Source organism: Macaca fascicularis, chromosome 14, assembly GCF_037993035.2.
Source record: "Macaca fascicularis isolate 582-1 chromosome 14, T2T-MFA8v1.1".
Taxonomy (NCBI): Eukaryota; Metazoa; Chordata; class Mammalia; order Primates; family Cercopithecidae; genus Macaca; species Macaca fascicularis.
Window position 1 is genome coordinate 116222432 of NC_088388.1, and position 25154 is coordinate 116247585.

The 25154-nt window shown below is 49.1% G+C and overlaps 1 protein-coding gene across 25 annotated transcripts in view; it reads left to right on the forward strand.

Annotated features, from left to right (window-relative positions):
* Positions 1–25154, forward strand: part of CEP164 (centrosomal protein 164) — a 98313-nt gene that overhangs the window by 46784 nt on the left and 26375 nt on the right. For 11 of the 25 annotated variants that reach the window (XR_001485208.4, XM_015435759.3, XM_045370085.3 and 8 more), the window contains 7 exons: positions 857–934; positions 9002–9385; positions 11652–11732; positions 13914–13997; positions 19093–19190; positions 20114–20341; positions 21273–21416. Coding sequence is in view for 24 of the 25 variants with exons in the window: in XM_015435759.3 (XP_015291245.3) it covers positions 857–934; positions 9002–9385; positions 11652–11732; positions 13914–13997; positions 19093–19190; positions 20114–20341; positions 21273–21416 (1097 nt within the window). In the remaining variant the exon portion in view is untranslated. The remainder of the gene's footprint in view (positions 1–856; positions 935–9001; positions 9386–11651; positions 11733–13913; positions 13998–19092; positions 19191–20113; positions 20342–21272; positions 21417–25154) is intronic. The other 14 variants (XM_074015283.1, XM_074015284.1, XM_074015285.1 and 11 more) reach the window with 4 other exon arrangements.

The window sequence follows — 25154 nt, forward strand, 5'->3', positions numbered from 1 at the left end:
GTGATAGAAAAAATATGTAACATAAAATTTGCCCTTTTAACCATTTTAAAGTTAAAATTCAGTGGTATTCATTACCTTCACAATGTGTGCACCCAACACCACTATCCATGTCTTTTTTTTTTCTGCACTCCACCCCCCACTGTTCATTTCTAGAACTTGTTCATCATCCCAAATAGAAACTGTGTACCTATTGAATGATAACTTCCTATTCCCTCTCCCTCCGTCCTTGGAAACCTAATCTGCTTTCTGTGTCTATGAATTTACCTATTCTAGGACCTCATATAAGAGGAATTATACAATATTTGTCCTTTTGTGTCGGTCTTATTTCACTTAGCATAATGTTTCAAGGTTCATCTATGTTGTAGCATGTATTAGAACTTTGGTCCTTTTTAAGGCTGAATAATATTCCATGGTATGGATATGCCACCTTTTTAAGGCTGAGTAATATTCCATGGTATGGATATGCCACATTTTGTTTATCTACTTATCTGTTGATGAATATATATGGATTGTTTCTACCTTTGGCTGATCTCTGTGCTTCTTTTTAAAAAAGCAAGATTTTTTTTTGGCCCCCAGCTTCATTTCTTGAGCAGTCTATTATACCTTCTAGATCTGATCCAGAAAATACAGCCAGCAGAAAGCACCTTGGCCACTTGCTTGGTGCACAGCATAGTTTGTGCTGGATGGAGAGCCGTTTAGTGAGGCTGCCTCAGTGGTGGTCCTGCCCTGAGTCCTCTGAAGCCCTGCCTGGGCCCGCCTGCCAGCTCAGCAGTGCCCCGCTTTTCCCTCTGCACACCCCTCACCCTGGGTTGACCAGTTTCCTCAGACTTACACTTGTCATCATTTTTGTTTCTAGAGTATCCACAGCTCAAGTGAGCCTCTTAAGAACCTACACCTGGACATTGGGGCACTGGGGGTTGACTTTGAGTATGAGGTAAGAGCCCTAATCCCTACAGGCAAATGTGTCAGCCTGGCATATCCCTCCTGTTTTTATCAAGCCCCCCTGCTTTGTTGTAATGCATATTTGGAAAAACAACCGTTTTGTCCCAGTCCTTCCAGATGGGATTTCTGGGGTTTGGGGGAGGACAAGAATAAATGAATGGATTCCTATCCCTTCCAGACCCTGCCTCTAAACAAACAAATGTCAACACTCATTATGTTATTGTAATACCTAAAACCTCCAGTAGTTTTTTTTTTTTTTTTTTTTTTTTTTTTAAGAGACAGGGCTTCACTGTGTTGCCTAGCCTGGAGTTACAGTGGTGTGAACAGAGCTCACTGCTTTGAATTCCTGGGTTCAAGTGATCCTCCGCCTCAGCCTCCTGAGTAGTTAGGACTACAGGCATGCACACCCATGCCTGGCTACTTTTTACCTTTTTTGCAGAGACGAGGTCTCTCTGTTGACCAGACTGGTCTCAAACTCCTGACCTCAAGCAGTCCTTCTGTCTTGGTCTCCCAAAGTGCTAGAATTACAGGTGTGAGCCATTGTGCCCAGCCATGTGTTTTTGTACCTAGAAAGGAGCTTTCCCTACCATGTATCCTTTGTTTAGTGTCCAATGTATTCATTTAAATATAACGTTTCTCAAAATATTTCTTTCTTTTTTTTTTTTTTTGAGACAGAGTCTTGCTCTGTCACCCAGGCTGGAGTGCAGTGGCGTGATCTCAGCTCACTGCAAGCTCCGCTTCCCGTGTTCACGCCATTCTCCTGCCTCAACCTCCCAAGCAGCTGGGACTACAGGCGCCCACCACTACGCCTGGCTAATTTTTTGTATTCTTGGTAGAGATGGGGTTTCATCATGTTAGCCAGGATGGTCTGGATCTCCTGACCTCGTGATCCGCCCGCCTTGGCCTCCCAAAGTTTTGGGATTATAGGCGTGAGCCACTGCACCCGGCCATATTTCTCTAAATATTCTTTTTTTTTTTTTTTTTTTGAGACGGAGTCTCGCTCTGTCGCCCAGGCTGGAGTGCAGTGGCCGGATCTCAGCTCACTGCAAGCTCCGTCTCCCGGGTTCACGCCATTTTCCTGCCTCAGCCTCCCGAGTAGCTGGGACTACAGGCTCCCGCCACCTCGCCCGGCTAGTTTTTTGTATTTTTCAGTGGAGACGGGGTTTCACCATGTTAGCCCATGTTGGGATGGTCTCGATCTCCTGACCTCGTGATCCGCCCATCTCGGCCTCCCAAAGTGCTGGGATTACAGGCTTGAGCCACCGCGCCCAGCCTAAATATTCTTAAAGTATTTAAACAACCAAAGAATCATGAACTCAACAATTAGATTTCCCCAAATATTTAAATATTGGTTGCAGGCTCAATCAGTTAAACTTTTCACAAGTCTAATATATCAAGTTCTTTTAAATACTTTCAATACTTTAACATCAAACAAGTCATTCACACTTTATTAGAATGATCACAAAACTGGCCAGTAAAACAGAAGTGCTTATATCCTGAATTTAAATTTGTTTTCTCATTATCCCTTATTATTTCTGACTTGTTTCTTGGAAATCACCTTACCTTAAGAGCCAGGATTAGTGTCTCAGGTCACTTGAGGTTTCAGATGTGCTGGCTGATAGCCCTTGATTTGGTACTTGAGACCTGAGTTGTGGGTGACCCAAGTCTAGCCATTGGACAGGGCTTTTTTTTTAAGACTGGATATCACTCTGTTGCCCAGGCTGGAGTGCATATCAGCCTCCCAAGTAGTTGGGACCACAGGTGCCCGCCACCACACCCGGCTATTTTTTGTAGAGATGGGGTTTTGCTATGTTTCCCAGACTGGTCTCCAACTCCTGGGCTTAAGTGATCCACCTGTCTTGGGCTCCCAAAGTGCTGGGATTACGAGTGTAAGCCACTGTGCCCAGCCTAGGACTCTTTTTGTAGTTAGACTTTGCCTGTTACCTCAGAAACTGTTCAGCATTTTGGCTCTGCACAGTCAGATACCTTTCGAAACTTTACAGTTTCTTGCCAAATGTGACACTTTTTTCTAAGTGTCCCATTTTTATTATCAAGCTGATACAGGTCTGCTTTGAAACTGTTCTTCTGAGTGGGGCCTAGTCTGGAAGGATTAAATCTAAAGCCTTCAATCTGTTTAGTTCCCTGAAATGACAACTTTATTTTCTTCTCCACCACCAGTAAGACCTCTATTGATCAAAGGAGATGCTCAGGCTTTGTGCCTAGAAGGTTGACCATGTATAGGACCAGGGGTGTCAGAGGACTTATTTGCTTTTGGAGGAAGACGACAATCTCTATGAGAATGAGCAAGTTGAGGTTGGAGATTCTGCCCTATTCATTTCTGTATGGCCAGGCAGCACCTAGCCCACTGCCTATGAAACATAGGAAGTGCTTAGGTATGTTTTGGTCAACAGTTGAGAGAATGAATTTGTGAATGAGTGAATGAGCCACGCTGGGACTCATGAGAGAGTGTCCGGGCAGGTTGTGTCGTATTTTTTTCTTCACTTGGCTTTCCCAGTTACCGGATAGAGTGGGTACTTGGTCCCTGCTGTCAGCTGGCGGATTGAAGATCCTGATGTGGATTGATTATGATTTACTTTGACCTTGGGCTTATTAACATTTACTTCATAATGGATTGTAAATGTCAACAAAAAAGGCTTTTTCTTCTTTGAAAGGCAGATTTTTTTTTTTTTTTGAGTTGAAGTCTCGCTCTTGTCCCCCAGGCTGGAGTGCAATGTCGCGATTTTGGCTCACTGCAGCCTCTGCCTCCTAGGCTCAAGCGATTCTCCTGCCTCAGCCTCCCGAGTAGCTGGGATTACAGGCACCCGCCACCATGCGTGGCTAATTTTTGTATTTTTAGAAGAGACGGGGTTTCACCATGTTGGCCAGGCCGGTCTCAAACTCCTGACCTCAGGTGATCCGCCCGCCATGGCTTCCCAAAGTGCTGGGATTACAGGCATGAGCCACCGTGCCCGACCTGAAAGGTGGATTTCTAAAAGCTTTCCTTCTGATGACTATGTGCTTCTCTGGGGAGAGTGGGGACTTTTAAACATTTTATAACCTCTTTAATATAAATAGGCACCCCAGTGTGATGAGGGGAAATGTCTGGAGTGGGTGGTGTTAAATACACCTCCTACCCCTGTCTTTAGCATCCCCGCAGATTTAGTTCTTTTTGTCACATGGAGTGTTGGATTCCTATGTTCTAACTGAAGGCAGGAATCAGGGCTTTTCCTGTTGGGAGTGTTAGTGATGAGGGTGAATGGGGGGGTTTCAGGACAGCCAATGCTGCCTCTGCTTGGGCCCTGCTCTTTGAAAATGGCTTTTGTCTCAGTTTACAGTCTTTGGATTCTGTGAACTGCCTACCTTTCCCCACTCCTGAGTGTCCCATACAGCCTAGGATGGAGATGGACTTCTGAGGCTAGTTCTATCCTGTCTCACTGAGCAGTCACTTTGCTCATGATTCCATGAGAGGGCAGTAGGATGGCAAGAATGCATCTCTTCTTGTCTCCTCCCTGCTCTCCTGCTTTCCAACTTAAACGCACTTCAAGTCTATTACAGACTGAAGAGAGAGAGGTTCATGGAACCGACACTGAACAGGGCGAGCAAAAGCCAGGAGGCTGAAGGGTAGTCGAGCAGACTTTATGTGGCCATGTGGTGCTGGTGAAAAGCCCATCAGTGGATCAAAGTAGCAGGAGGGAGCCTGGGCTTAGAAATAACAGGATGATGTCGGTGCGATTGGAAAGTGCTAACAACACCAGGGAGCTGTGCAAAGAATTGAGACCAACTGGGCAGGAATGAAATCTGAAAAATAAATTGGACTGATGATCAGCTTGGTGGGGGTCTCTGCAGAACAGGGTCAATGCACAGACATGGGTTCAGTTCCTTGGCCTTCATGCCCTGTCCCCTGTGCTGTGTGGATTATAGGGGTCCTTGTCTTTGTGCTCTGGGCAGAAGAACCTCAGGGCTTTTGGGGGGCATGTTAAATATTCATGAAATGATTCTTATAAGCTCTTTCCTGCTCTCTCCTCCTGCAGATGGGAAAGTCTTTTTTGAAAAAGCAGCAGAAATGTGCCTTGAAATACTCAAGGACCTGGAGCTGTGAAAGGAGGAGACAGAAGGAGTGTGAGCGGGGATGAGCTGAGGGCAAAGTTGTGCTGAGATTGAGGTCCCACGTTTTCCTGCACTTCCCACAGAACCAGGGCGGGAGACTGGACTTCGGTGCCCAGAGTGTATACCTGGTTGGAGCTTCAGGCCTTGGGCCGGGAGACAAGGGGCAGGGGCCAGGTGAAGGGAGATGCTCACGGAGTTGGATAGCTTCTCCAGACACTCAGCTCATGTACATCCATTTGTGGATAATCTACATCAAATGCTTCACCTCCCTCTGCTTTCCCCACCCTCGAGGTGCTGTCCTGTGGTTGCAGTTAGTCAACATGGTGCAGAGAATGCAAGGTTGTTTATTTTAATATTACCCATGTTTTACTGTTTTAGGTAAGGCAGACTAGAATGAGCCCCATCATGTGAAAATTTTCTTTTGAAGAATTTAAGTGTACGAATTGAACTGGGCCTAAGATTATTGCAATCTGGCTATATTCTCTCATGTGTAAGAATGGGACTCTCTCTCTTTTTAATTTTTATATTAAGTTCATGGGTGCACAGGCAGGTCTGCTATCTAGGTAAACTTGTGTCATGGGGGTTTGTTGTACAGATTATTTCATCCCCCAGGCATTAAGCCTAGTACCTGTTAGTTATTTTTCCTGATCCTCTCAAGGATGGGAATCTCTACCTGTGTCTTGTATTCTCTGATTTTTGATAGGTTACTTGTTTTTCCGTCATCTTGAATGGTTAATTAATAGCTAACATTTGCTTAGCTATTTTTCATTTAATTAGCACTGTAATAAATATAGTCGAATCCCTGTATAACCATGTAAAGTAAATATTACATCTCCTTTTTGCAGGCTAGGAAGGGAAACCTCAATTGCTATCTTTGCATGACACGCTTATTCATATTTAACAATTTGGTCAACAAACCTTTGCTAAGCACTTATTATGTGCTAGAAACTAAGTACTGAGGACAACAGGGAACTAATTTGGTGAGGGAAACAGATAAGGAAATCAGCAAATACAATAGCTATTAAAGTAGATGATGGAGAAGGCTCATCTCAGGTCAGCTGACCTAGGGGTCAAGGCAAGCATCCTGGAAGAGGTGATGTGGTGAGGACCAGTGGGGAGTGTGTCAGGTAATGTGTGTGTATGTGTGTTTTAGGAATTGCATGGCAAATTACTAAATTATTGTGATGTTTATCCACAGGTGGGAGGAGAGAGTGTCTGAGGGTTTGGCTGGAGGTGAGCCATGAGAGGCAGGCAGGAGCTGGGCCTTAAGGGCTGTGGGCGAAGTAGGAGTTTAAATTTTATCCTGAAGGCCACAGGGACTATTTATGGTCTGATACCTCCTTTGCCCTCGCATCCAAGGTGTATTGGTAGGCAGCCCTCTTAGGACCAGGTTTCACTCCCAACTTCAAGCCGGTGGGAGCCTTTCTTTAATCTTGGGATGAGCCTGGCCAGGGTGGATTGGCCCTGCTTGCCGAGTAAGGGGGTGTGGTTGGCCCAACACCCTTTGCCCACCCCAGGCAACTCCCGCCTCCTTCTTGGAGGCCTTAGAACCCCACAGACTGGATATGAGCTTCTGCTGAGTATGGGCCTTTGGTGGTATAGAGATGAGAAGGCCATTAGGCTCAGCCTGAAGCTGCTTCACTTGAAGAGGAGAAGTGTGTCTCCCTTCTCTTAGCCCAGTGGTCCTGGCAGATTTATTCCATACTGGAGGTTAGGGATGCTGGGAGGGGCAGCACTGGCGGGTACCCACATGCATGCTGCCAAGGCGTGAGCTTCCTTTGTGCCTTCTCTACTTCCCCTTCTGCTCTTCTTTCTGGGACAGGGTTGGGCCTAATGACAGTATCACCACTGTGTCTAGTGGCCTCTTTGCTTTGGGCAGTCAAGGCTCATAACCAAAGCCATTGGGAACATTTCACTTTTCTCAATATTAGCTCAATTCCTTGAGGGCAGGATCCATAGTTTGGCCATATTTGGATTCCCAAGGCAGTGTTTGACACATAGAATGTGCTCAGTGAATGAATGTGTAAGTCTCATTACATAACGTAAGTTAACATTCGTGGGACACTGACAGTGTGCCAGTCACAATTCTGAGTTTCTTAACTCACTTGATGAGTGCTGACTCATTTACTCTTCCCAACGGTGCTCCCTATGAGGTAAGCACTGCTACATCCTGGTATTTTAGCAAAAGAAACTGAGGCACATAGAAGTAAATAATTTGCCTAAGGTCACACATCTGTAAGTGTGGAGCCAAAATTTGAGCCTGGGCAGCCTCTGTCTCCAAAGCTGAGCTCTGAAGGACTCTGCTTTACTGACGTGTGTAATCATCCCTAGGAAGCCTGGGTTAGCTTGTCAGTGGGCTGTCAGGCTTGCAGGGAGAGGGTCATTTCTTTGGGCACAGCAGACACTTGAACAGAGCATCAATAAATGCCGTGCTTAGGGCTTCTTCTTGGACCTCTCCGCTCTCTAGTCATCATGGTCCTTGAGTCTTCAAAATAGGGAATCAGGAAGTCTTAAAAATCCCTCATCGGAAGTTATTCAGTCTGGCAGCCCAAGTGTTAGCACAGATGTTTTCCAGGAGGAAGACTTCTCAGCCCAAACCCAGCAGAGATCACTGGCTGTATTTCCAAGGGAGGGTTTTCTTTTTCTCTTTTGACCGACTCTAAGGAATTTAGTGGAAGCAGCCTTGGGTTTTTACTAGTTTTTAAAGTGAGGTTTGTATGTGAGGAGCAGGGCGTGGCCACTGTACAGATGCACTGCTCGGATCTGCTTTCGAGAGACCCTGCCAAGGGGAGCTTAGCAGATTGACAGCCTCCAGCACTGCCCTTTCTATCCACCCTGCTTCATGGAAGTGTTTCCTGTTGGTGATGAGCCACAACAGGGGTCTGAAAGCAGAGCCATTTCTGCAGATGCGGGACTGTTCTCATGGCAGCCTACTAGGCGACTCTGCTGGGCTGACCAGGACTTTCCCAGAACTGGAGAAAGTCTGGAGCTCTGCTCACTTCCTTTATCCTTTGTAGACATCTCCCTTAAATCTCTTGCACATCTAACCCTAACTTGGCATCTGCTTCTCAGAGGACCCCAGTCGGCAGTGCTCGGTGAGGATGCTGTCTTCCGAGGCTGCTGCTGATCAGCATGTACCCGGGAGGCTTTAGGCACGAAGAGCACTCTCCTGATAATTTTTCCCCTGCTGCCTATTAAACATGAAAAATAGAAATTTGAGACTTTGCTGCCTTTCTCTCACATGATGATCCATCATCATCTTAAATAAATATTGGCTTTTGAGTCTGCAGTCTTATGATGTGGCTAATGGGGCTGGAGCAAGACAGATTTATTACTTGAGGATATGATAGGTGGTGACAGAGTTGTATCATCCAGTGTAGTGACTTCCAGGCCCACCAGTGGATGGGGATCAGCTTGGATATATCCAAATTACCATAGAAATTCCGATTCTGCAGATCTGGGGTTGAGTCAGGAATCTGTGTTTTAAAAACCTGGGTGGGCTGGGTGCGGTGGCTCACGCCTATAATCCCAGCACTTTGGGAGGCTGAGGTGTGTGGATTGCTTGAGGCCAGGAGTTTGAGACCAGCATGGCCAGCATGGCAAAACACCGTCTCTACTAAAAATATAAAAAAATAGCCAGGTGTGATGGCACACACCTGTAGTCCCAGCTACTCGGGAGGCTGAGAGACGAGAATTGCTTGAACCCAGGAGGCAGAGGTTGCAGTTAGCCAAGATCGCACCACTGCACCTCAGCCTAGGTGACAGAGTGAGACTTCATCTCAAAAAAGTTAAAAAAAAAAATGTAAGAACTGCGTGATTGATAACCACTGGGGCAGAACTCAGGCACTGGCCTGTGGGAGTCAGGGAATAGCATTTCCATCTTGCAGCATGTCTCAGCTCCTTTTGCACATTCCTTATGTCTTCCTTTTTAACATGGTCTGTTGCTCCCTAGGAGTCTCTAAGAACAAGCCAGCCAGAGGAGAAGGATGTTTCTTTGGATTCAGCTGCTGCCAGTCCCCCTACTCCCTGCAAGCCGTCCAGCCCAGGTGCAGACAGCAATCTGAGCAGTGCTGATGGCAAAGGGCGACAGGGAAGTGGGGCAAGACCTGGGCTCCCAGAAAAAGAGGAAAATGAGAAGAGTGAACCTAAGATTTCCAGGAATCTGGTGACCTCCAAGGCAGACCCTAGGGGCAATGACCCTGCCGAAGCCTCTGAAAAGGAGGCACCAGAGGACACAGTAGATGCAGGAGAGGAGGGTTCCAGGAGGGAAGAGGCAGCCAAGGAGCCAAAGAAGAAGGCTTCTGCTCTAGAAAAGGGCAGTTCAGACGCCAGCCAAGTAAGTCACTGTATCCCATAGGCAGGGGTCGACTGTAGCCCTCTGCTACTCTGTTCAGCCCTGGGCAGGATCCTATCCCCACATCTTTATTACTGAGTCAGGAGCTTCATTTGCGTGTCCCTGCACTGGGCTGTCAGCATCAGCCAGAGCCCTTAATTGTGACAAATATGCCCAGGCCCAGCAGGCAGTAAAATCCGGAATGAAGCTGCAAACCTGCTGGCACTCGAAATTGAGAGCAGAAATTTGCTTTTCCATTGGCACCCTCCTGGAACGTTCATTTTCTTTTATCCTACTTCCTTTCCTGCTTCCTACCTCCCTCCTTACTTTTTTTTTTCTTCTGTCTTTTTTGAGACAGGGTCTTGTTCTGTAGCCCAGGCTGGAGTGCAGTGGCGTGATCTTGGCTCACTGCAGCCTTGACCTCCAGGGCTCAAGCAATCCTCCCACCTCATCACAGTTCAGAGCGCTTTTTGGCAGGGCATTACCTCAGCCTCTTGAGTAGCTGAGACCACAGGCATGTGTCACCATGCCCAGCTAATTTTGGTATTTTTTGTAGAGACAGGATTTCGCCATGTTGCCCAGGCTGGTCTCTAACTGCTGAGCTCAAGTGATCTGCCCGCCTCATCATAGTTCAAGGTTTTTTTTCTTTTTTTTTTTTCTTTTGATATAGAGTCTCGCTCCTTCACCCTAGCTAGAGTGCAGTGGTGCAATCTTGGCTCACTGCAACCTCTGCCTCCCAGGTTCAAGCGATTCTTGTGCCTCAGTCTCCCGAGTAGCTGAGACCACTGGCATGCACCACCACACCCGGCTAATTTTTGTATTTTTTAGTAGAGATGGGGTTTCACCATGTTGTCCAGGCTGATCTTGAACTCCTGAGCTCAACCTCGATCCACCCGCTGGGATTACTGGCGTGAACCAGAGTCTGGCTCCCCTTGTACTTCTTTTTTTTGAGACGGAGTTTCACTGTTGTTGTCCAGGCTGGAGTGCAATGGCATGATTAGCTCACCGCAGCATCTGTCTCCTGGGTTCAAGCTATTCTCCTGCCTCAGCCTCCTGAGTAGCTGGGATTACAGGTGACCGCCAACATACCTGGCTAATTTTTTGTGTTTTTAGTAGAGACAGGGTTTCTCCATGTTGGTCAGGCTGGTCTCGAACTCCTGACCTCAGGTGATCCACCCGCCTCGGCCTCCTAAAGTGCTGGAATTACAGGAGTGAGCCACTGCGCCCGGCCTCCCCTTGTACTTCTTGACATCAGTTTGGGGGCAGTCATGGTTGCAGCAGTCTGAGTTTCTATAGAGAGAGAACACTGTGTGTTGTGGCGAGGTGGAGGGTGGGGGTGATCGGGGCGGTAGGTGCCACATTTGGCAGTGTTATGCCCCAGCGTAGGTAGATTAGGTGACAAGAAGACTCTTCTCATCCATTTTTGTGGCTCTTTCTGAAAGATGCCAACACATGGGAGTGGTTGCTTTGGCAAGACCAGGCCAATGACCAAAATGGACAGAAGTAAGCTTGAATGGGGAGATCCTTTGGCATTTTAGGTTTTTCAACCCTTAGTTCTATTCCTCTTCCAGATAGATGGTGAGGGAATTCATTTAAAGAGCTTTTATCGGCCAGGTGCAGTGGCTTGTGCCTGTAATCCCACCACTTTGGAAGGCTGAGGCGGGCAGATCACTTGAGGTCAGGAGTTGGAGATCACTGGCCAACATGGTGAAACCTCGTCTTTACTAAAAATAAATTATCCAGGCGTGGTGATGCGCACCTGTAATCCCAGCTACTTGGGAGGCTGAGGCAGGAGATTGCTGGAACCCAGGACGTAGAGGCTGCAGTAAGCTGAGATGGTGCCACTCTAGCCTGGGGTATAGAGTGAGACTCCGTCTCGGGGGAAAAAAAAAAAAGAACTTTTATCTATTTCCTAGGAAAGATGCTCTCCTTCTGTTTTTTAGGATGGCATCAGACTTCTGTACTGCCACCTTTCTAACCATCTCCACTACTCTTGGTTCCCCTTACTCGTATAAGTCCTTGCTGATCTAATTCAGAGTGTGGTTGTCTCTACTCAGTGGGCTGCCCAGCCCCAGTGGGGCGGAGGCTGTGCACATGTCCAGAGAGAATGGCGGGGTCCACAGGCCTCCTTTAGGTTTTCAAGAAGGGTGGATTTCAGTTTGGCCTGAGCCCTATATTGGTACCACAGCCTGAACAGAATTCCCTGGGTAGGGACCATGTCCCTTTGTGCTCTGCTCTGAGGGATTTCTCTGTGTCTCTCTCTCTCCAGGAACTGGAAATTAGTGAACACATGAAGGAACCTCAGCTCTCAGATTCCATAACTTCTGACCCCAAGTCCTTCCATGGCCTGGTGAGTTCGAGATGAGGGCAGTAGAGTGGTGGCGAAGAGCATGGATTTGTGAGTCTCTAGGGTTAAGTAATTTGCCCAGCATCACACAGCTTGTAAGTGGGAGAATTTCAAACTCATGCTTGAGTCTTGTCTAGCTCCAGCTTCTCAACTCATTAACTAAGGGTAATACTTCCTATTTTATAGGTTTGTTGTGAGAAGAAAGGCAGAGAATATAAAATGTTAGCATATAAACATGATTAATGTAATTATATATAAAATAATGTTAAAATGTTAGCTATTATTACTCTCACTGTTGTGTGAGTTGCCTGTGTGATCATGTGAGTTGCCATCAGCCTAGGAGGTTAGAGACTGGTGTGTTTGTGTTTATGGGATCACTGAGCTGTGGTGAGAACAGTCCCTAGGCTCAGGCCAGGAGGGATGCCGTGGCTTCATTTCTAAAGTTAGGCTTTGTCTTGGAATGCCAGCATCCGTGGTTTCTTTGTCCCAGACCTTCTACCCAGCCTGCTGTATCATCGTTTCATTTGCCAGGTCTGTACCTAAGGGGAATAGTTCAGGGTGCTTTTTGGCAGAGCATTACCTCTAGAAGCCATCCTCCATCTGTTTGGAGGAGGCAGATCAAAGGGAAGGGATTAGTGGGAGAGGGTCAGGGATGAACAGTAATGATATGAGGGGGTGCAGAAGAATTAGGAGGCTGTGTGTGCTCGCCCCTCACTGAGCCGTGGGCTTAGGAGGCAGATGGCAGCTGCATTAAGTGAAGTAGAACTCAAACTGAAAGGAAAATGTCACCAAAAAAGAAGAAAAACCCACAAGCTAGAAAGGGAAGGTAAAAAGTCATTGTTGGCCGGGCGCGGTGGCTCAAGCCTGTAATCCCAGCACTTTGGGAGGCCGAGGCGGGTGGATCACGAGGTCAGGAGATCGAGACCATCCTGGCTAACATGGTGAAACCCCGTCTCTACTAAAAATACAAAAAACTAGCCGGGCGTGGTGGCGGGCGCCTGTAGTCCCAGCTACTCGGAGGCTGAGGCAGGAGAATGGCGTGAACCTGGGAGGCGGAGCTTGCAGTGAGCCGAGATCGCGCCACTGCACTCCAGCCTGGGTGACACAGCGCGAGACTCCGTCTCAAAAAAAAAAAAAAAAAGTCATTGTTGGCAAAAACTGTCCGTGAAGAATCGCCATGTCACAGATCTCTTGGAAGCAAGGGGGCTGGCTCTTCTAAAGCAGTCACCCATGTGGAGAAATGTGCCCATCAGCATTTTTCTTCTCTATGGAAGTAGATGGAGGAGGCTGTGGACAGCAGGACCAGATTTTGTCTGGGTGTCCCACCATTAGTCAGGGCTGATGTGACAGAACTGTCCCCATTAACATGCTATTGGGCAGCAGTCCTTCACTTAGCCCAGCAGGGATCTTTGGCTCAGAGAAGGTGGGATCGTGGGCCTGTGGCAGCCAGAGGACAGCAACAAACTGGCACCAGTGTGGGCACTTGCTGCCTGTCCCAAAGAGAAGCCAGCGCAGGAAGCACCCCTAATTAACTCTCATTGTCCAGGTGGGCACCTGTATGGAAAAGGAATGGAACGAGCTGGAAAGGGCCCACCAAGGCTCGTTTCAAAACTGCCCACAGGTTTTCTGGGGATGTTGGCATTCCTTCTTGTGCCTGGTTGGGCACCACGGAGAGGGAGAGATAGCCGGAAAGTGACATCCTTCACAGTATGTGTCATGGAAAGAGCTTGGGCTTTGCCGTCAGTGCAGGGCCCCATCTGACCCTCAGGTCCCTTGCTTATCAGCTGTGTGGCCTTGGGCGAGTTATATGTGCTCTCCAACCTGCTTCCTTATCTATGAGATGAGGGAAAGAGTTTTAGTCTCACAGGGTTATTTTTTCCCCATAATTTTATTATGAAAAGTTTCAGACATATGGAATAATTTTAAAAATTGTACAGTGAATACCCACATACTTACCATCTATAGGCCACAGTTAACATTTTACCATACTTGCTTGATCACATATCTTTCCATCGAGTCGCAGTGTTATTTTGAAGATGAAATTAGTGATGTTGAAATGTTTGGCACAGAGCTGGGCACATAGCAGACATCTTTCTGGAAAGTGGAGTTGGGGTAGTGAAGAGGCCTGGTGGGTGTTGACCGTGACAGAGGCAGAGCTGACCTTTGCATCTCCACTCTCTCCAGGACTTCGGTTTTCACAGCCGGATCTCGGAGCACCTGCTGGATATTGATGTGCTTTCCCCGGCCCTGGATGGAACTCGTTGGCAGGTGAGTCTCTCTGGGTGGTGGGCTGAGCTGGGGCCTCATTTTTCCTCACAACCGCTTTTTCGGATGACCCAGAACTGAGCCCTGCCCATCACAGGCTGCATTTCTGGAAGTTCTCTCCCTTCTAATTCATTAAGGCATGGTCCTGACTGCCTTTCATGGGGCTTCTGACCATTCCTGCATTGTTGCTATAAATTAAAGCTCTTTTCCATCATATATTTATCCATTTATCCACTCATTCAGCAGCTGAAGAGTGGACTGTCTGCTCATGTGCAAAGCGCTGTGTAGACTGTAGATTTCAAGGCACTTCCCATCCTGGCCCATTCATCCTCTTTACATGCCCAGCCCACCGCTGCTCACCAGCTGGGTCTGCTGCTCACCATCTCGGGGCACACTCTCCACCTCCACCACCCCTCTGCCTGCCACTCTGCTTTCCCGTTTTTCCCAGCAAGCTCTTTTTCGGTCCTGGAGGTTCACCTCTGACACCACCTCCTCGAATGGGATGAATTGTTCCCTCTCTTTGCTCCACTTAGTCCCTCTTGTTTTGTTTGATGGTTGTTTGTCTGTCTCCCCTGCCAGATGTAAGCTCTGTGTGGGCATGGATGGTGACTGACCCACATGGGGTACAAAGATGACTCAAACACAGATCCTGTCCTTAAGGAGCTTCAAGCCAAGAAGACTTTTCTTTTTCTTTGTGGATTGGTTAGAAGAGCAGTTCTGGCACATGATCTCTGCAAGTTTAAGGGAACATTTGGTTTGGGCAAAATGGAAATTTGTTGGGTGAAACAAACAAGATGTTTAATATGAACCCAGCCTTGGAGCCTTTAGTGAAATGTGTGCTAGAGGCAGGCTAGAGTTTTCAGGCCGGTTGCGTTTGAGCCCCACATGTTCCTCTCAGCTCTGGCTGATAAAACCTTTCTGGGCCACTGTCCAGCCACCAGGTCCTTGCTGGATCTTGGTCATGCTGTTTGCAGTGCTAGAGAGATGTGAAGGCACAGGCAGAGGAAGGTGGGATTAGTCAGGAAAGGTTTGGAGGGGGCGAATTGTGGAGCTCCTTTGGCAGTAGGTGAGTGGGAAGGTTACCGAGTCAGTGGGGTGGAGGTAGATCCCATTGCTTGGGGTCCAACACCTGGCCAGTATCAGAATTACTTGGGAGCTTGAGAAAAAGACAGATTTCTGGGTCTACCTAAGACCTGATGTGGCTAGCAGCCTCTTTTTGGGCTGTGCCACTTGCTGTAACGCAGTAGCAGGACCTGACGTGGTTTTGGTTCTCACGAGGTACAGCCTCTTGAGGTGGCCATCCCTGGCAGAGGAAGCCCTAAGTCAGCGGTCCCCAACCTTTTTGGCATCAAGGACCAGTTTCTTGGAAGACAATTTTTCCACAGATGGGGTCAGGGGCATTAGATTCTCATGAGGAGTGCGCAACCTAGATCCCTGGCATGCACAGATCACGATAGGCTCATGCTCCTGTCAGAACCCAGTGCCACCGCTGATCTGACAGGAGGGGGCGCTCAGGTGGTAATGTTTCCTTGCCTGCCCACTGTTCACCCCCTGCTCTGCAGCCCAGGGGTTGGGGACCTTTCCCCTAAGCTATACCTTGTGACCTGCCTGTCGTGATGTGGGTAATGGTGCTCAGCGTGGCTGACTGAGTAGCCAAGCCTTTGCAGGCTCAGCCTCCAGCTGTCCACCATCTCTGGGGGTGGAGGGGTCGAGTTGGGGAGGGGGAGCTGGAGGAGAGAGCAGCATAGGACAAAACGGTAGATGCCATCCTCTGTCCTTCCTGTGCGTTCTTGCCCATTTTGCCATATTCTCCACTTCTCTCTCAAGGGCAGGACCAGGGCAGAGGGCTGAGCTATACTAGTTTTTGTTCATTTAAAATATTTTCAGTGCAATTTAATTGAGATATAATTGACATACAATAAACTGCACATTTATTTGATACGTTTTACCATATTGTATACCTTCACAACCATCACCACAAAAAACGATTATAATGAATTAGACATAATACATTTCTTTTTTTTTTTTTGAGGTGGAGTTTCCCTCTATCACCTAGGCTGGAGTGCAGTGGTACGATTTTGGCTCACTGCAGCCTCTGCCTCCTGAGTTCAAGTGATTCTTCTGTCTCAGTCTCCCCGAGTAGCTGGTACTATAGGTGCGCACCACCATGCCCAGCTAATTTTTCTTTTTTTTTGTATTTTTAGTAGAGATGAGGTTTCACTGTGTTGGCCAGGATGGTCTCAAACTCTTGACCTCAGGTGATCCGCCCGCCTTGGCCTCCCAAAGTGCTGGGATTACAGGCGTGAGCCACCGTGCCCTACCAACATAATACATTTCGTAATTAATTAGAAAAGTGATTATAAAATTATTTCAAATAATACGGAAGATCCAAGTTCTCAACTTCCTGTAGCCTTACACAGACAGGGACTATGGATAGTTTCTATTCACATTTTTCATGTGCCTTTCCAGAAAATTTTCTGTGTACATATAAGCATATATTTATTTTCTACTTGCTTATCTTTTTTCTTCCCATAAAAATTGTGATTGTGCTACCTAAACTGCTTGGTGATGTGCTCTTTAAATTTGAGAATAGGCCCTTGACTTATTTCTTTTTTTCTTTTTTCTTTTTTTTTTTTTGAGACGGAGTCTTAACTCTGTCACCCAGGCTGGAGTGCAGTGGCGCGATCTCGGCTCACTGCAAGCTCTGCCTCCCAGGTTCATGCCATTCTCCTGCCTCAGCCTCCTGAGTAGCTGGGATCACAGGCGCCCGCCACCATGCCCGGCTAATTTTTTTGTATTTTTAGTAGAGATGGGGTTTCACCATGTTGGCCAGGATGGTCTCGATCTCCTGACCTCGTGATCCGCCCACCTCGGCCTCCCAAGTGCTGGGATTACAGGCGTGAGCCACCACGCCCGGCCGGCCCTTGACTTATTTCTGAGTTATTTCATATAGATCTACCATATTATTTTTCTTGGCTGCACAGTCTTCTGCTGTATGAATACACCATGGTTTATTTAACTGAGGACTGAATCTTAAACAAAAACAAGACCCTATAGCCGAGTTAAGGAGAGGGAAATGGTATTTTAGGCCAGAGGCTTAGGATGTGCGATTGTCTCCCCTTTCTGAAGAATGGTGACCTTGGCTGCTTTCCTCATCTGGTTCCTTGGCTTCCTTTTCTGGAGCAAAAAGGTTAAGGAAGAGGACCCTCTATACCAAGAGGACCGTCGGTCCGGGTATTTCCCAGAGAATCCCCTTTTCTTTGTTAGTGGGGATGGTTCAGTTTCTCACAGAAATATCAGGTGAAACAAGAAGGGAGAGACCGGAAGGCCATGGTCTGCAGCCGGCCCTCCTCTCCGCTCCCTTTTTTCTTACGGTGTGTGGCTGATAGCCCCGGAGTCCTTTCTGACTCAGGGCTCAGTCCCCCTATTACTATCACCCCACTTTATTACTTGTGTTATATTTTAGTTTGTTAACTGGAGTGGGCCTGTGTGATTTTCCTTCTTGATGGGTGGGAGAGGGAGATACGTGATGAGCATGGTGTGGTCTGTAGGGGGAGACAAGTTGTGAGTTGCATGCCAGAAGGGGAACAAGGTGGGGCAGCAAAGGCTGCATGCCCTGCCGTTGTCTGCAGGCTCTGCCCATGCTGATGTGATGAGGAGTGGCAGCCCTGGCAGGGAGCCCTTCTGCTGCAGGCACCAGGAGGCACTCACAGGCAGCATTTCTATTTTTAATGTAATTTGGGGGAGCTGGGTTTTAGTTCAAGCCCTGCCCTTCCTCACCCATCCAGATGGCAGGGTTAGCCACAGCTGCTGGGGCTTAGGCTGCCAGTGGAGAGGTGTGGGGGCTGTGGGCACAGGGCTGGGGACCCTACTGGGGAAGACAGAGTGAGCTGTCTCCCGCCCCACCTCTCCTGTTGACCCTGTGTCCCAGAACAGACGGGGCTCCTGTTGGTGTGACAGAAGGAGTGCAGGTCCTAGGATGGGGACTGGCACTGGCAGAGTCTTTTCTTTTTGTTTTTCACCTTAGGCTGGGGGAGAGGGAGAGGAATGTGGGAAGAGGAGCTAACATTGGTGGTGTGCCTTCTTTGGGTTGCGAGTTGGGCCTTACGTATACGAGCTGCTTTGATCCTCACCAGAAGCCCTGTGAGTTGCAGTATACGATCCCGTTTTATACAGTGGAGGAGACAGACTTCCCAGGCAGGAAGAGCTAGAACAAAGGGTTGACCCCAGGCTGACTACACTACTATCCCCCTGTGGAAAATATTTGAAATGATCAGGAATATTTCTCCCCTCCAGGCTGGGTGACAGAGTGAGACCTTGCCTCAAAGAATAGTTCTTCCTGTCTCCTTTTTTTTAACTGACTCGCTAAATGTCACTAGTCACCCAAGCTTTAAAATGAGATTGTTGTCCTGTTTGGTTTTGTTTTTGATGGATGATGTAATTGCTGACTGGGAAGGGGGCATCATTGTCTGCTGATGGGGCCTGGGTGCTTGGGGGTCCCTGAAGGTAGTGAAGGAGCACTTTGTCTTCCTCCAGGTGCCAGGTGGTGCCCTTTTTGTCTCGGGCACAGCTCTCTCTCTCTCTCATTCTACCAGTACTCCATCTCTCCGGGACTTATCCTTACTCATGTGCTTGCCTTTGCCCCCCGATTCTGCCCTTAATTTCAGCACCCTTGTAATTCGCTGGCACACTGCTCATCTGGGCCTCTGTGGATTTGGGGTACTCATGGATTTCTCTGCCTTCTCCTCGCAGCTTGCAGTGCAGGCTTCCTGCAGCAGGAGGCAGGATTTTCTTTTTCTTGTGTGTTCTGCTTCGGCCTCTGGCGCCTGGCTCTCTGTGTAATGGCTGTGGTCTTCTGCCACATCCTCCCCAGGCCTCAAGGCCAGCCCAGGGAGCAGCTGTGAGCCTGGGGGCTTAGCCAAAGCTTGGGGAAGCTTCACTGTGCAGTAGATGAACCTTCTGTTCTGTGTCCCGTATGGTCCCATCCTCTGGAGAGCAACTTCTCAAGCTTTCTCCTAAGCTTGAGAGCCAGCAGGAGGTTGGAGGGACCCAAATGCAGTTCCTTCAACACAGACTCTTTATTGCTTCTCTCCTACAGGCCCAGCAACCACTGGGAATAGAAGACAAAAATGACAGCCAGTCCAGCCAAGATGAGCTGCAGAGCAAGCAGTCCAAAGGCTTGGAGAGGTACCATAGGTGGGAGGCTATCCCCAGGGGTGTGCCTTCAGGGTGGTGTGGACTTGGGCAGAATTCTTGGCTTTGGTGGCTGGCCTGGCTCAGTGTATACTTGCTTGGCAGCAGGTGATGAACTGGCTGGATGGCCTTGCAGGGTCTGTGTGTGCACATACGTGTGTATATGTATGTGCACGTGTGTGTACTGGCAATGTGTATATATGTTTGCATGCATGAGCAGACCCTCTGATTCTCCACCAAGATGGGAATGTGAAGTGCCTCTGGGTGCATTTGGCAGGACTCCAGGCACCATTGTGGGGCCAGGGCTGATTAAGCTGTGTGTGTGCCTGTTATGGGCCAGGGCTGGAGAAACCTTGTGGAGGTCTGGAGGAGCCACATTGGAGGGTTGGTACTGCAACTCAGAGCTCTGAGCCAGGGCCCTGCCACATCAGAAATGGCTGCAGCTATCTGTGAGTGTGCAACTGTGTGTGATGTGACAGGGGCTCTCAGCTTCTCAGGCCTGAGCCCCATGACAAGCGCTACCACCCTAGAAGGGGAAGGAGAATGGTCATTTCACTTTTAGACCCTCAAAACCTATCCATGACAGCTTCGTGCATTTTCTAGTCTGACCTCTTGAGTCTGGCTTCTCTTTTTCTCCCCACTTAGTTCTTCCACCCCTTCCTGGCCCCAGCGATGGGGAGCTCTGGGGATGGGCACACTTGTGAGTGTGTCCTGCTCTGATTCCTGAACCAAGCAGAGGCAGCATAGGGACCCCTGTGGAGCCTGACTCCAGTCTAGGCAAAAGGGGTGCTCAGGAGGGAGTCACTCCTTCCCACATGTGTGGCTGCCTTGCCCTGCTGTGGCTCTCCACGGATGGATTTGGGGACGGGGCTGGAGCATAACCCAGGAGGAGGCAATGACCTAGGTCCACGCACTGTATTCCCCAGTTCTCTTCCCGCTCTCCAAATGGAGGGACCTGACTCCGCTGCTCTACCTGGCCTGACCAGGTTATCTCCTCCACTTCCACATGAGGAGCGGGCCCAGAGTCCCCCTCGAAGCCTGGCCACCGAAGAAGAGCCCCCCCAGGGCCCTGAGGGGCAGCCCGAGTGGAAGGAGGCAGAGAAGCCTGGGGAGGACTCTGCAGCCAGCCTCAGCCCGCAGCTCTCCCTCCAGAGGTAAGGATGAGGGGAAGCATCCCCGGGTGGCGGCCGCTCTGCGTGTAGTGGGTATGTGTGCTAGTGCTGAGAGAGATGGGGCTGGGGTTGGCTTGGGGAGGGAGTGGGGAGCTGGGGCGGGTTTGTAGCCTCAGCAGCAGCAGCAGCAGCAGCAGCAGCAGAGGCTCTGCTTAGTGTCCCATGGGAGCTGGATATGAGGACATGTGCTTCTTCCTAGTCCTCAGTCTGCAGCTGAAATGAGGGTATGTGGTCTGATTAGAGGAACTTAGAAACTCTTGAATAATAAGGAGGTGTCTCTTTTGTCCCAGGTGTCTACCTGCAAGGGGCTGGAGCAGAGACTGGTGTCACCCTGGCTGCTCCATTCCTGCCAGGAAGCCCTTTCTCTAGTCCCCTCCCTGCCAGCACCCCTGTTTCCAATAGTCATCCTACTTCTAGTCATTCAGCAGCCCCAGCTGGAGCCCTGTTATGTGCTCGGCCCAGAGAGAGGGAAGCCCAGATCACTCTGAGTCCAGCTGAGAGGACCTTTTTTTCCTAGCCTAGTCCAGAGCGTGGTGGACATTTGCTAGTTCTCTGTCCCCCTAGCAAGAGAAACATGCTGGTCTTAGAATTTATTGGGTTGGAATGAATCACTAGGGAACCTGAGCAGCATCGATGTGCAATCAAAGCATCCACTGAACACCTGCTATGTACGGAGCTCCTGGGGTACCATAACCATCCTGCTTCCGTTGTGAGGCAGGAGTCTCTGGTCTTTGATGCAGATAATTCAGGGAGAGGAAGGGTGGGGAGAGGGAGGTTTAAGACCTGAGGTAGGGAAACTGTTGGGGCTGTCTCTCTTGTCTCTATCATAGCTCTTTGACCCCAAATGGCATGCGTCTTAAGCCTCTTGCTTTCTTACTGGCTTTAACACAGTTGTTTCCTTACTGCTATCAAGGGAGCAGGCCGCAAGCCCACCTGCCCACGAGAAGGGCACGGAGCAGCATTCCCAAGCCGAGGAGCTGGGCCCTGGGCAGGAAGAGGCAGAGGAGAATGAGGAGAAGGTGGCGGTCAGCCCCACCCCGCTAGTCTCTCCAGAGGTGTAAGGGCCAGTTTTGCGTGTCTGTCCCTGTCCTCCTCTGCGTGTGGGCTGCTTCAGTGCCTATTGACTCTTGGGTGGTGGGAGGTGGGGCTCAGGCTCTGGCCAGGGGTTAGAGTATAGGGAGATTTAGCATGTCCTTGGTGCTCTGTGTGCTGCCTTGAGAGCCCCACGCAGGCGTGACTGATCCTTACCTGGGGTTAGCTTTGGTCCCTGGGGCTCCTGGTCAGGACTTGAGGTATAAGGGCGGATGAGGGGGTACCTCCTGGCTCATTTGCTAAACTTGCTAAATCATGTTTCCTGTCTACCAAGTACTGTTTTTCTCTTCAAAAATGTTGAGGTATGTAAGTACACTGCAGTACATAGGCCTGCAGTGTACAGTTCAGTGAAAGTTTGCATCTGTGCACACTGTATAGCAGCCACTCAAATGGGGAATGTCTCCATCCCTCGAGGAAGTTTCCTCATGCCCCTCTCAACCCACCCACCCCAGGTCTTCCCTGTTCTGACCTCTGACCTCCAAGTTTTGGCCAAAGGGTCATTTTTCCAGTTCTCCACTTCACATAAATGGAATTATACAGTACACAGGATTGATCTTTTGTGCTTGTGTTCAAAGCTCAGTGTGTTTTTGTGATTCACCTATGTTGAACCAAGTACTTCTAAAATTTAGAAATCATTTAGCTTTTCTCCTTCCGTGTCACCCTTCCCCTTCCTACCCATTTTTCAGATGAGGAAACTGAGGCTCAGAGAAGTGAAGGGATTCATCTAAGGTCACATCGCTAGTCAGCGGCAGAATTAGAACTAGATTCTAGGCAGGGCATGGTGGCTCATGCCTGTAATCCCAGAACTTTGGGAGGCCAAGGCAGGTGGATCACCTGAGGTCAGGAGTTTGAGACCAGCCTGGCCAACATGGCGATACCCCGTCTCTACTAAAAATACAAAAATATGGTGGGCGCCTATAATCCCAGCTACTTGGAATACTGAGGCAGGAGAATGGCTTGAATCTGAGAGGCGGAGGTTGCGGTGAGCCGAGATCGTGCCACTGCACTCCAGCCTGGGCAACAAGAGCGAAACTCTGTCTCAAATAAAAACACTAGATTCTAGTCACTAGAGCTCTAGACTTCTGACTTAGCCTGCAGCCACTGTTCCTTTTCTCTGCATGGAGAAAGACAAGGGTCAGGACTTAAACATTTTCCCTTCTGTGAACTGAGCAGGTCTAAAGGATTTGGGACTGACTCGTGAGCAGAGACAGGTTTACGCACACATTACTCACAGCAAGTTCATGCACACATTACTCACTGAGAGCTGGCAGGGCACGTGAGCTCAGGATCTCGTGTCGTCACCATAACATTGTAGGAGTGGTGTAGGGAAGGGGTGGTCACGTCTTTCCAGTGGTGATACATCCTACAATGAAAACTGTGACCTTGAGGAATTAGGAATTATACAGCCTTCCTGTCCCCTTGGTGGCCGTGGTCAGCCAGTTCAGGATACTTTCTATGAGGACAGGAGGTGGGTGTAGTTCAGAGAGGAAGACTGGGCCAACGTCAGAGGGGTGTCTTCCCAGGATCTCTAGAGTGAAACCTGGGCAGCAGGGCTCAGTTGGGGCCTCGGCTTCCCTGGCTCCTCCCCAGCTGCCTTGGCTGATTCATTCCCCTCCTTTGTGTTTCTCCTGCCATCCCAGCAAGGCTGCCCCTGCTAGGGTCTCAGAGATAGTTGACCACGCGGTTTCAGTTTACCCCATCCCCTTGGGAAATGCCTTCGGTTCTTTCCTGAGTCTCTTCAGGCCCCATCACTTCCTTGTTATTAATCTTTACAGCTGCATTAGGAACGAATTGGGTTGTCTAGGTTTTGTGGGAGTAGTTCTGTGTCTGTCAGCTTCCAAAGGTGTAGGCAAGCTGGGTCTGAAGGGTTAGGAGCAGAGGGCAGGCTAGAGGGAGCAGGTAGGCCAGAAGGCAGCACATGCCACTCACTGAATGCTTTCTGGCCAAGGCCAGGACTAGGAAACAGGAAGATTCTCCCCTTGTCATGCCAGCTTCTTTCGTGAGGATGTGCAGAGAAGAGGGTAAAAGAATCAAAACCACGAAGTTGAGTATGAGAGGAGACATAACTTTTGTGGTAGTACCATGAAAACCGTTTTGCAGTGTTCCTAGGTGCCATTTCCCTGCCCTCCACTCTCCTTCCTTGTCTCTCCCTGCTTTCCCTTCTGGCTTTCTCACACGTGTCTTTGAGCTACTTGCTGGTCAGCCTGAAATGATTATGCTCCTGCAGAGCCTCCCCTTTGTCACTCACTGTAGGAAACTGGGTCCCACTGATTCTGATACCTGAGGAGTTGGCCTAGAAATCAAGCTGTTTCTTCCCCTGGAGTCCTCAACTTCCCGATCATGTCATGGATCTTTCAGGCATTGTTTACTGCCTTGGACCTGAGCTAGCAGTTTGAGCTACTAGATCTTTAAAACAGGGCGAGGGAGAAGAGGTCCACTGACAGACGGCCCAGCTTGCCTCTGGGCAAGCTCACTGGTGCTCATAGCCTGGGCACATGCCCCACGTGGTGTGATGCCCCATCTTTCCAGAGCATCTGTCCCTAGGGCTCCACATAGCTTGCAGCCTGCAGGAGAGAGAGACATTAAAAGGTACCATCTCAGGGAAAAAAGATGTTTTCAGCTAAGGTTGGAAATGAGTTGGAGGGTTGATGAGGCGGAGAGCTGTGGAGGAAGGCTCTTTCTGAGGGCAGGATTCTCAGAGGAGGTGGCAGCCACATGTCTTACATCTGCATCAGTTGGGCTGTGTCAGGGGACTCAGAGGAAGCCAGGCTTTGGAAGGAAGGAGGAGATGGAGTTGGGAGCAGAAAAGAATTGAAGGCATAGCTCAAGATCATTTCTGGTCCAAGTTATGATTTTAGGAAAGGGGAAATGAAAGGTCTTTATGGTAATTTCAGAGATGACAGTAGCCTGTCCTGTCTTCCTCTCTCTCTAATCTCAAGGTGCTGCAGTGGGATTCCTAAGCCCTTGTTTTCCTCTACTGTTCTAATCTGATCCCGCCCGCTGCTTTCCATCTGCAGTGGGGCTCGAGCTGGAGGGAGAAGGGGTTCTGAGTCCCCAGCAGGGAAGACCAGCTCCCCTGTTTGACTCTTGCCCAGCCCTCTTTGTTTTGGGTCATGCCCACACTTTCTGGTTAGGTTGACTGAGCCACCGTGCCAGGCCTGCAGCAGCCTGAGTGCTGTGCAAGGAGGGTGTGTGGTGAGACCAGTTTCCACTGTGAGATTGAGGGACCTGGATGTGCAGGCACATTCTGGCCTTTAGGAAGGTCACTCTGGAAGGCAAAATGCTTTATCCTGCTCATGCTTTATCCTGCTCATGCTTTATCCTGCTCAGAATGTTCTCAGGATTCCTCTTTGGGCATTTCCTTGATGAACCAGAAAACAAGCAAAATAACAGTCCTTATTACTTTACACACATCTTTTTAATGGATACCATTATTCCTGATCTCACCACCCTCTTATGCATCCAGGTCAGCTCTGAATTCCTTTTACTCATTTCTAAACATTTAATTAACTCTAAGCAGACGAAAACGTGCCCCCACGGGTAGACGGGGAACATGGCACTCATGTGCACACTTGCTACGTTTTTTGGCTTAGGGGAGCATCTCCTCCTGGCCCCCATGGTGTTGTGATAGGGGAGCTTCCTATTCCTGGGCTTTCCTGGACTGTTGTAGTTCTCAGAGCTAGGAGACCTGCTGCTGCTTCTT